The sequence below is a fragment of the Scophthalmus maximus genome, chromosome 14, assembly GCF_022379125.1.
Source record: "Scophthalmus maximus strain ysfricsl-2021 chromosome 14, ASM2237912v1, whole genome shotgun sequence".
In the NCBI taxonomy this organism is placed as follows: domain Eukaryota; kingdom Metazoa; phylum Chordata; class Actinopteri; order Pleuronectiformes; family Scophthalmidae; genus Scophthalmus; species Scophthalmus maximus.
In genome coordinates this window covers 1,578,888-1,590,801 of record NC_061528.1, presented here as the reverse complement: position 1 = coordinate 1,590,801, position 11,914 = coordinate 1,578,888, and the positions used below count along the sequence as shown (strand labels likewise).

The 11,914-nt window shown below is 41.2% G+C and overlaps 1 protein-coding gene across 5 annotated transcripts; it reads right to left on the bottom strand.

Annotated features, from left to right (window-relative positions):
- Positions 1-1,020: 1,020 nt before the first annotated feature.
- Positions 1,021-8,279, bottom strand: rbm44 (RNA binding motif protein 44). 5 transcript variants are annotated; one of them, XM_035603593.2, is made up of 20 exons: positions 8,127-8,279; positions 8,039-8,059; positions 7,358-7,617; positions 7,182-7,209; positions 6,691-6,797; positions 6,186-6,260; positions 5,998-6,111; positions 5,376-5,461; positions 5,124-5,296; positions 4,684-4,975; positions 4,490-4,542; positions 4,235-4,381; positions 3,458-3,623; positions 3,261-3,374; positions 3,047-3,155; positions 2,864-2,965; positions 2,709-2,776; positions 2,479-2,552; positions 2,079-2,322; positions 1,021-1,449 (listed from the first exon to the last, which is right to left on the bottom strand). In XM_035603593.2, the coding sequence occupies exons 3-20, from the start codon at positions 7,566-7,568 to the stop codon at positions 1,150-1,152; spliced, it is 2,463 nt and encodes an 820-aa protein (XP_035459486.2). In that variant the 5' UTR covers positions 7,569-7,617; positions 8,039-8,059; positions 8,127-8,279; the 3' UTR covers positions 1,021-1,149. The 5 variants fall into 5 exon arrangements, with proteins under 5 accessions (XP_035459486.2, XP_035459485.2, XP_035459487.2 ...); XM_035603592.2 differs by lacking the exon at positions 8,127-8,279 and having other exon boundaries at positions 7,985-8,065; XM_035603594.2 differs by lacking the exons at positions 8,039-8,059; positions 8,127-8,279 and having other exon boundaries at positions 5,376-5,455; positions 7,358-7,955.
- Positions 8,280-11,914: the final 3,635 nt, after the last annotated feature.

The following is an 11,914-nucleotide window of genomic DNA, read 5'->3' as shown; positions in this document are numbered from 1 at the left end:
AATTAAGTCATAATATTACGAGTATAAAGTCGTACTATTGCAAGAAAAAAAAGTCATAAGATTGCAAGAAAAAAGTAATAATATTATGAGAATGAAGTCATGAATTTACGAGAATAAAGTCATAATATTACGAGAATAAAGTCGTTCTATTACAAGAAAATAAAGTCATAAGATTGCAAGAGAAGTCATAATATTATGATGATACTAAAGTTCCTTCTAACGAATAAAGTAAAAGAAATCTTATTCAAGTTGATCCATCGATGTTAACTAGCCTGGCTGCAACAGATTATTTTCATTGTTGATTAAACTGCCGATTATTTTATCGATCCGTTTGTTGCTAAAATAAAGTTTTTTCTGCCATAAACTTTGTCAGTAATATGTGACGGAGTATTTGGGCCACATTGAGAGAAAAAAAATTGGAACATTGAGAATAAAGTTGTAAAATTTAGGAGAATTAAGTCGTTATATTATGAGGATAAAGTCAAAATATTAAGATTACCCTAAAACACTGTTGTAGTAATATTGACTTGTCCTTATCACTAAAGTTCCTTTTAACGAATAAAGTGAAGGAAGTCTTATTCAAGTTGATCCATCGTTTTCTGTAAGTAACTGATATATTCAATATCGATTAAACTTCAGATTATTTTTCTCAATTAATTAGATTAGTCGCCTGACGTCAGTGATGCGAAATTCCCGTCTAGTTGCGTCATCGCCCGAATAATCCATGTTGCGTCCGTTATAAACGCACCATGAGGGGCGACATTCCTACGGAAACACCCAGTCAGTGATGACGTGCAGACAATATTTCAATGTGCGTCTTGTTTTGTTTTTTATTGATATGAAATGTAAAACAAAAACAAACCTGCTGTATGAACAACTGTAAGCTATTTTCTTCAAAACTATTTTTTTTTTTTAATGAAGAAAACAGTTTTTTAGGCTGAAAAACTTCAACTTGAAGCTACAACAAAACAATCTGATGCTTCCTGGAAATAAACTGTAACAATGTTTTAGAACAACTTAGCCAATCACAACCTTTTGACGTATTTTAGATCTTTTTTTTCAGTTGTAAAGAAAAACTTGAAGGGTTGTGATGCTACTTTTAATAAAAATAAAATTTTAAAAAGCATCAGAGTCCCGCCTCCTCGTCAACTACGTGGCTCTCTCCGGCCTGGTCGGGAGCTCGGTCTCCGGCCTGGTCAGGAGCTCGGATGTCATCTCCTGGATCTTTCCGAGGGGCAGAACGCTCAGGGCGCCCTGGTGCTCGGCCCTCAGCTCCACCAGGGCGTCGATGATGCTCTGCCTGTCGACGTCCGGGTGGAGCCGCGTCAGCTCCGTCATCAGGGCGTCGAAGCTTCCCATGGTGCCGTAGTGCTGTGGCACGCAGGTCGCCTTCGCCGTGGGCGAGATGCAGACGACCTTCCTGCTCCTGAGGCTGCAGCTGAGAGGAGGCTGAGGCGGCGACACAAGAGACGACAGAGGAGTTTCTTTAATAATCGATTCAAAATCATAAAAAAACAGAGCAATTATTAAAGGATTATTATGCAAAATTAATAAAATAATCTCTCTCTTTATATAAGTCTTTATATTTTAGTTACGCATCACAATTAATTATTGTCTTTGTTAATGATTAATCAGCTCATTGTTTTCTTGATATATTGATTCATTGTTTTACATAAACACATTAAAATATATATACTGTATATATATATATATATATATATATATATATATATATACTTAAAAAATATATATCAAAATATATATATATATATAAAAAAAAATATTTATTACAAATATATATTAAAATAAATATATATTATATATATATATATTTTATAAAATAAATATATAAAATTAAAAAATATTTAAAAAAATATTTATATAAACATATAAATATGTATCTATACAAAAAAAATTATTTTTTAAATGTGTTTTAATGTCGTACGTATTGTGGAGCCTCGTCGAAGGAGACAAGACAATAAAGTTATCTATATATTAATATGTGTTGTGAACCTTGTGAATACCGTCCTGATTCTCTGGAAACATTTACATCGGCCACATGGGAGACGACCTCTCACCTTTCCGTAGGTACTGATGTCAGTCGTGGTCGTGGGTGGTTGTAGTTTCGAGGCTTCCTGTGAGGACTGACGCTCAGTGATGGAGCCTGATGCCTGGTTCTGGTTCTGGCTCCGACTCCGGTTCCCACCGACAGGCTTGTTGACGTGCTCCACATACAAAGTACGACCGTCCATGCGGAAGCCATTCAGCTCTCTCGCCGCCTCCTCTGCAGATCGGAGGCCACTTACCATCACTATGGCAACTCTAGAGAACGCAGCCAGTGAGAGACAGTCGGTTGTTTCACTCACAGTAATGAGTACGTTTGGGAAGGAAAGTTCTGTTTTGACATTAGCACTTGTTGAAAACACGTGTGGATAATGTCGTGAGGAACAATAGACGCTCTCATGTACAGTAGCTCACCTCAAATCACTCTTTAACACAGAGATACAAACTTCAGAGGCTCCGTACTTCTCCAGCTGCAGCATCACATCACTCTGGCAAAAAAAAAATGTTTAAAGCTTATACCGCCCCCTGCTGGCAGCAGTGGCGCCACACAATACAGATTAATAGACATTCCAACACACACACACACACACACACATATATATATATATATATATATTCGTTTTGAAACTTGTATGTGAGCTCACCTCCGTCACGTGACTGGGAAGGTTGGTGACGCAGAGAACCGAGCTCTCGGCCTGGTCGCTGGCAGATTCTGTGATTGCAACAAATTCACAGCAGAGGATGAAGGAAAAATTTGATTAATAATCCTCCACATTTCACAGCTGTAGAGTTCATCAACCTTCTGTGGTCGTTGGGTCTGGTCCGGTCTCCGTGGTCTCCAGGTCTTCTTTGGCGTCGTACCACGACTCGCTGGTGTTGAGCTCTTTGCACGATTCGGCTCCTGCCCAAACAAAGACTTGATTCAATCAGCTACTTCTAAGTTTAAAAAAATATAGAACTGTGAGAGATGTTTTTTGCTCACTTGTCTGCTTCTCTTCCGGCTCGTGGGCTTCACCTCGATCCTGGGGGACGAGAGCGACCACTCTCCTCGGACTACTCTTCTCCTCCCTTTTCCCCTGTTTCTGACTTTCCTGTCAAACAGATGGAACGAACACTAAAGCCAACGTTTCACAGATTTGTCGTTAGTAGTACTCTCCTCCTACTCTCTCCTTTGACGTCTCAGTGAAAGATCGTACCTGGCAGCCATCGCTGCTTCGATCACTGGGACGTCCATTTTCTTCACCTGACGTTTTACACTCCTGCGATTCAATGGACCGAGAAGGAAGATTTCCCTGCACGTCACCGACGATCTAAACAAGAGACAGAAGAGCGATGGAATCACATCTGTGGTTAAAAACACAGTTTTCCGACATCACTGGGTTCTGAGTCTTACGTTTGCAGGAATGAAACTCGCTCCCGTGTTCGTCTCCTCGGAGTTGACACCCAGAGGCGTCAGCTGCTCCAGAGGAACTCCCTTCTGCATCCTCTCCCTCATCCGCTTATAGTCAGAGTCCAGTTTCTGCAGAACGCTTGAAACGTTTGCAGGAGGATCCTTCGGACTACAGAGAACACAATAATAATTATAGAAAACTTTGTATGTAGTATCTTTAAGAACACAGTCACCTTGACCTCCCCACAGTCATCGATCGTCCTTGCTGTGGCGAGTTTTTTTTTTTTTAAAGCCATTTTCATATCGATGCATTTCAACTTTATTTCAGTGACAGTGCGAGTCACAGGTGACGCCGTATTAACAGATCTGCTTTAGTCCGTCACTTAACTCCTGCTGAAGCTGCTAAAATATAAACTTTCATTTCTTGATCTCTGAAAGCAGAACTTCAATCTCCGATCACGTAAAAATTCTTCCTTTCTCTCTATAATGCCTTTTACATGAATGAACTCTTTCTGACAAGAAGCAAAAAACTTATATGGTATTTTTGGGGGCGTTGATTATGCTCATTTGCGATCTGCGAATCCTACGTGGCCTGTTGGTACGATCTCACGGTGCGAACAGATGTAAATAAATAAAAAAAATTTAGAAGAGAAATTTAGGATAAGAATATGAAAATGTTCTTAAATGAAGTCGATTGTTCTTTCCTTCGTTTCACTGATGATCTGCATCACAAACGTCTACCTGGAGAAGATGTTACACTGGAGCCTCCATCACACTGACCTGGACTCTGACGGACCCTGGTCTCCCTCAGCAGAGACACGGTGGAGTCTCCAGCAGTGCTGCCTGCACATGACGTGCTGCAGAGCCAGGAGGCGGAGCTCGGCCCGCTGAGCTCGCTGCACACAGTCACATTCCTTTCTCGTTTCACTGGAATAATAATAATAATAATATGAATTAAAGATATCAGTGATAGAATCAGAAGAAGACATTTCTTCAGGGGAAAACATTAAAAACTGTCTGCATCTGATACTTCACCTTTTCATTTTATCTCTTCGTTCCTCTTGAGCCGCCTTGAGTTTTATAAACACCTGAAATGTTGACAAGAGGCAGTTTTAACTTTTTCTGGGCTACATCCACACAGCTAGGTTTTCATTTAAAAAAAAACTAAACGATTTCTGTCCAGACGAGTGTTTCTTAGTTTTTATTCTGGATTACACATCCAACCGTACCCCGGCGAGATAATCCAGATCTGCCATGTGCACTTCAGTGATGACATCCTTGTCGGCAGTTTGCGGCCTCTCCGACTGGGTGGAAGCCGAGACGCTCGGCGGAAGCTCCGTGCTGACCATGACGTCGCAGGTGGGGACGCAGGGCATGTCCTCGACGGGGCCCAGAGGACAGCGGACCCACTCGGGCTCCACCGACTGGATGAATCTCCGCTCACCGTCTCCACCGTCGACTGAGTCACTGTTGAAGCTGCAGAACTTGGACGGAGTCTCTTCATCCTTTGACCAGTCAGACCTGTCACATGAAACGATATCGCTCACATGAAAATGAAAGTGAGAGGAAACATAAAAACTAAAATGGACATTTTACATCAGGACAGATGTCAGTGAAAACTCTAAAATGAGATGGAGATGGTTGAGTTTTACAAATAATGCGTACTCACTGTAACAGAGCGACGTCAGTGACGCGATCACTGTGGCCGGGCGTCGTCGACAAGTGGCCCCTGAGCTCAGGACTCCCTCTCTTCCTGCATCGCTCCAGCTCCATGTCCAGAGAGATGCTCATCACGACGGCTGGATCTGCCTCCACATTCAGCCGGGACACTGGTGGTGCACTCTTCGGAAAGAAAAACAAAATCATGTATTATTACAGAGACTTACACCAACGCTACAATGTGCAGACAAAACCTTTGTACCGTCTCTCGGTGAGCCGCCTGGTGGCCTGGTTCATGTGCGACGGGGCTGTTGTAGGCAGCCAGATGCTCAGGGGGCATTTCTTGAACAAAAGGTACAAACAGACACGACTATTACGTTGAAGTTTTTCTAGAATGAAAGTAGCAGCTGGTCACTTAGAGCCCCAGTGTATAATTTTTTGTAATTTTCTGGCGGCATCTGGTGGTAAACGTTGAAAACCGCAACCAACTGAGCGACCGACAGAGGGACACTTTAAGGTGGCGCACCGCTGATTCTGTTTCCAACAGCGTCGGAAAATTCAACGTGAACGCGACGTATTCTGGAGCGTTTAGTTCAACAAGCGTATTCAACACGACTTAGAAACATGGAGACTCACACGGAGGTCGGTCCACCTCATGTTACTATATTTAACTCATTATACATATATGAACGCATAGTTATGTACAATGTATTCAATATCTGTGAATAAGTTCTTCTGAATATTACACACTGTAGCTTTCAAAGTTTCGCCCATTGGATGAAGGAGCAGAGTCTCCGACACGCGTTGAACCAACTTCACTTGTTCTTACATGTTTGTTAATATCCAACGAGCACAAATGTCTGGATTAACACTTAAATACTCACTTTGTGAGATGTGGCGTGTCATCATTTCACAGTACGTACTGTGGGCTACGTACTTATGTTTGTTGCATATGATGGTGGGCAGGACAGGACGGCTCCAGCTTGTGTTATCTGCATCTGTTGTTTAAAAACTGATTATCTTCAGGTGTGCGACAGTTATTACAACGTTACAGCCTCTCAGATAGACTTACGCTTCACATAAACGTGATGCGCCGACAGATCAAGGGCGGGGTGTCTCCGCAGGAATTGGGGAAACCCTCCTTCATCTAGGAGAGAAAAATTAAAACATCAAATTCACATCAAACCTATCATTTGACGTAAAATACATTTTAATTCAAGTTCTACATATTTGGTTATATTTGTGTTTTCTTTTTATTCATAGTTATCTATGAGATAGTTTATGGTTAAAACTAAAATATCAAGACTCAATTACATTTCTGTCATAAAATGTTTTGATAACGACACCTCTGGAATCATTGAAAAACAGAAGAAAAATAAAATTGATATCATTTCTCCTTTGTCTGTTTGTTATAAATCTTTATTTGCCTTTTTATGACCTGACATGTTGTTCTTACTTCTATTGTTTGCACTGGAAGAAGAAACCAAATCAGACACCTACATTTCCTTCTGGATTAATAAAGTATTATATATCTTTTATCATGTTTTACATATCGAGTCGTGCTCTATGGAACGTACCTTGTATGATGTGTCTGTCCTCCGCAGACAAACCCAGGTACCAGCTGAGCAGCTTCGGGTCAGTGAGCGACAGATACTGATGAGGAGCCACCAAGTCGAACACAGACCTGCAGAGTGGGGCGACAAAGATAATAGCTCTTGGTCGACAAATCAGTGTCATAAGTCTACAGCTGTAACTAAGGATTATTTTCTATTATCGATTAGTTGAAAAATGTCGATCGTGTTTCCCAAAATCCCCAAGATGATGTTTTGTTTTGTTCACACACCAAAGATCTTCAGTTCACTGTCACAGAGGAGCAAAGAAACCATAACATCTTCACATTTAAGAAGCTGAAATCAGAGAATCTTGACTTTTTATTCATAAAAACTACTTTTACTACTACTATTAAAACAGTTGGTGATTATTTTTACTAATCGATTAATCGATTGACTGTTGACTTTTTCCCCCTCAGAGAAGCAGCTCTACAACCTGTAGGTCATCAGTCGTATACCTGTCCAGGTAGAACATCCTGCTCTTGGCTGTTGATGGAGAAGTGACACACAGACAGAGAGATATGGATGAAATAATGACAACAACAACAAGAAGAACAAGAACAAGAGACCATGGACACATTTTAGAAACTGGGAACAGAAACAATGGTCGTCCCCCCCCCCGCCGGGGTCTCACTTGGACTTGGCTTCTCCACCGCGTTGTAGTAACACGGTGTCGCCCCGGACGGAGGCCCGGGAACCATCACCTCGTAGTAGGGCAGCGTCAGTGGAAAACACGGCCACACCGTGTTGTAGGGCACAACCATGGGTTGAGTCGCCGTCTTCGACGACGTCGTCCTCCCGACAGCAAACTGCGCGGCGGCGTTAGCAACGTGGTGCGACTCCATGGCATGCTAGTTAGCTAGCTAATGCTAAGCACGAATGATGCTACTACAACTTCACATGAGAAAAACACAACCAAACATTTGAACTGACTGTTAAACGTGTTTTACAGGTTGTGTTGCCATTTTGAGCTTCTTCACAAAATACAGAAATGATAATGTATGAATATTAAATTCAATAGTTGTTTGACGACGGTGACTGTGCACACGTCACTCTGCTAATTAGCTTAATTGGTAGCTAGCTACAGCGTTAACATGAATTTAAATCAACTTTATTAACATCCCAGAGACACAACAATGCAGGAAGTACTCTAATAAAGTTTTAAAGAAATAATAATAACGTTTTTTAACTTTATAAAAATGGATTAAAGGTTTAGCCTGTTAACGGTTTCACATTTTAAAATTAAATTATATTGAACAACCTCGTTTGAACAGCGTCAGATGACGCGTCGTGAGAGTCGAGTCACTTGACTCACGTAGATTTTCCCGGAAGTTCTTGGCGCGCAATTCAAATCCACTCTAGAGCGTCAGAACTGCGATTTTTTTTGGTAATTAGCTGATAATAATCCACTGAAATGCTTTAATGCGCATGTTGATTTGATTCAGATGTGCTGATAATATACAATCTGATTTATATAAACGTCTTAATCTTCATAGGTGTAACACGACGGTCCATCGATCCATTCTGCTGCTGCTCGCTGCTGCTCTCTTCTGCTCTCTTCCGGGAACCGTTGCGCTCCCATTGGTCGTGATTGGCTGAGTAGTGTCACGCGAGATGATTTTCAGTGCATCTATTGGTCGGTGAGTTTTCCCCGGGCTTTGAAATGAGTAAAAACGCTGCGCCATTAAAAAAAAGAAGAAATGGCACATTTGATAATTCTCATTTAATTTCTTCTCTGTTGTCAATCGGTCATCACATGTTGTTCCTACTGGTTACATTTTAAATTTAACTAAATATTCATGTCATTAAATAAGCAAAAATAATGTATTTTATATTTTAATACTGTGACATTAATATTTCAATCTATTGTGAAGCGGCCCTGTTCATCCTCCCCACTTAGCTAAGAGCTCTTTTCCTGTTTGGTTCCCGCCTCATTATCCACTTAAAAGGGGAAACCCAACTTCACCAACTCGCCATTGGACAGAACATTAAATGACAGCGGGTCAACAACGCTGACCTTGTTTTCAACTACAGGGAAATTCCCCCGTCCTCGACCTGATCGGTCTGCAAACAATAAAACATTTGTGATTCAGTCAAATGTCTTCCTCTCACTACACTATTATGTATTGTTTATCATTAACTACTTATTTTTTCCTATTTCGCATTAAGTTTATGAAACATTAGTGCCGGCAAACACAACACAGAAAGTTTTTTTGTTTTTAGAATACACCAAAGTGAGTAATTAGAAGGGAAGTAATGAAAACCTGTGGTGCCACTCACCTTGATAATGTTATTAAAGGACAATAATGTATATTGAGATATATATTGAATGGATTTAATGAATAGTACGTGGAGCAATAAACATTTGAAGTCAGTGTCAAACGTGAGCTGGTCGTAGTCTGAGACTGAGCATGTCAATATATTGAGCTCTGTCCAGAGGAAAGTAAGCGAGTTGTACACTTTCAGCCTCCATTACACATGTCCACCATTCAGGGATCCTGCTGTCGTTGTTGTTCTGTCTCTCATTCAGGAAGATAATTATATAATCCTGACGTCAGCATGTGTAGCAAGTCAGAGAACTCAATAAAGAGACGTTGTGTTGCAGTTGTGCCACCAGGACATAATTCATGTCCCAGACGCATACGTATACTAATCTTTGCTTTGTGCAGGTTTTTAATTTGGGGCTGCACCTTTTTTATTGTGCTGTTGGGAGGAACTGAATGTGCAGCGGTTAGGACCAAACACATATTACAAAAAGCTTCTCAGCATCTCAGCTCCCACGCTACTACACCCACCAGTCACAGACGAAAAAAGAAAAGCTGCAGCCGGAGAATCTGGAGCACTTTGTCCATCTCCTGCAAAAAAGGTTCGGAGCTGGAAGCCGTCAGGGAAGAGGAGGCCGCTGCTTCTCAGCTGCCTCTCCTGTAACACACTGAGTTCTGTTTCAGCTTTTGATTTTCCTATTGTTAATTGAGCACTTCCTTTTTTTGATGGTTCGGTTCTTTATTCATCCAGTTGTGTCAGTTGAACTTGCTGTTTTTCTCATCTTAGTTCAATGAGAATCACTTTTGGTAAATCAATTCTGTTTTCGTTAAACCATCATCACGTGTCCTACTTTATTAGCTATGGTCTCTGATTGTGAGAGCTATTTAAACTGATCCAGAAGATTTGAACCATTAAGTGTTCTCATGTTTGGTTAATGTAAATGATGCCATGTTCATAGACTTGTCCCTTTATGTATCTGTTACATATAGTGGGAAATAATCTAAAATAATAATATCAATTCTATCATATGAATACAATCACAAAACCCAGATGCTGGTAGTCACTTAACTACCCTGACACAATCCACGAGATCCACCTTTATCGTTTTTATATAAGAAAATAATGAAAACTTTAATGAGAATATACAATAATTACTAAAATAAGTAAATCAATCAATCAATAAATGAAGATTGAATTGCATTTTGAAAGGAGAGTTCTGCAGTGAGCCCACGACACGCTGCTGCTCGTGTCCTGGTAGTTCACGTGTCCGTGCACTAGAGGGCAGCAATGGTTAGGTTGAAAAAGAAACAAGAGCTTCCATTAAAATTTGACATACAGTAAGCCATGGCTTGTGGGTGTGTGATTATGTGTGTGTGTTAGTGTGTGTGTGTGTGTGTGTGTGTGTGTGTGTGCATGTTCATGAGAATTCAGTTATGTAACGAGTTTTAGGAGCAAAGCGTCACCATGGTGATGAGCACCGTGCAAACACAACATGTCGGCCAAATAATGTGAAAGATTTGTGCTGGTTCCTTCAAGGCACAGGACCCACATTTCTCAGTAGTCGTAGCCAGAAGAGAATAGAGGGCTGTGTGTGTGTGTGTGTGTGTGTGTGTGTGTGTGTGTGTGTGTGTGTGTGTGTGTGTGTGTGTGTGTGTGAGAGCATGCTATGGTCTGAAGATTTAAAGATGACACCATATCTTGAGTCGGCCTCGTCTTCGCCTTGTGTGTGTGTGTCAGTATATTCATCATCGATCAATCTGTCGATTGTTTTCTCGATAAATCGATTAGTTCTTTGGTCCAGGAAATGTCGTGAAATGGTTAAAAATGTTGATCGTGTTTCCCAAAACTCCACCACGAAGTTTTGTTGCGTCCACACACCAAAGATGTTCAGTTCACTGTCACAGAGGAGCAAAAAAAACAGAACATATTCATATTTAAGAAGCTGAAATCACAGAATTTTGACCTTTTTTTTCTCATAAAAACTATTTGAGCCGATTAATCGATCATCTAAATAGTTGGCGATTAATTTAGTAGTGGATTAATCGGTTGACTGTTGCAGCTCTGGTTGACGATGAACAGTGTCACGGTGGGTTTGTGACAGCTGGGATCTCTTGTTCCATCTCAATCTGACAGGACGAGCGTGGGCGTCAGTCAGCCAATGTGTGAATATTCAAATTTTAACTTCCAATATGCACTTTCACATTGTCCAATAAAGAATCAGCAGAGGAGAAGAGAAGGGTTTTGAAGGCATGTGGATGATAAGTGGCCTGAAAGGCTTGAATGTCCGCCGCACGATGTGAACCAACGCTGGGCCTTTCATGAAGGAGGAAGACACAAAGAGCAGCGTCACATTCTGTCATGATGCTGTTATGAATGCAGCACTCACGATATGAGGGCAGGGCACTTTCCCATGAGCAAACTGAAAGGGCCTTTCACGGGCACTCTGCCCTCTCCGTCGATGGGAAGAGGGAGTTACTGGAGGCCAGAGACGTTTACTCTCCGTGGTTTCATAAGAGTCCAAGAAGGAGAGACGAGCCTCTGGGATTCAGTCATTCATTCGTTCATTCATTCATCCAGATTCCTCTGAGACGCCTCGGGGAGACGCTTCAGATGAATCTGCAACCAAACATCACAAGACGGTTGTGAAAGGGCTCACACGTCCTCGGAGTTCACATGCAGACAAACAACAACAACACCAACAACAAGTCACCCGGTGTCTCTCCGGCTCAACCCCATGTTTCTGTTCAGATCAAGATATTTTGGAATGTGTGTTTGTTTTTAACAGTTAATCAGGGTTGGGTCCGATTTTTGTAATCAGTAACGTAATCCATTGGATTACAAGAATAATGTAATCTAATCGGAATACTTCTGCATCACTTCAAAATCAACCATGGAAAATATCGCACCTCATACTGACAGAAATGGC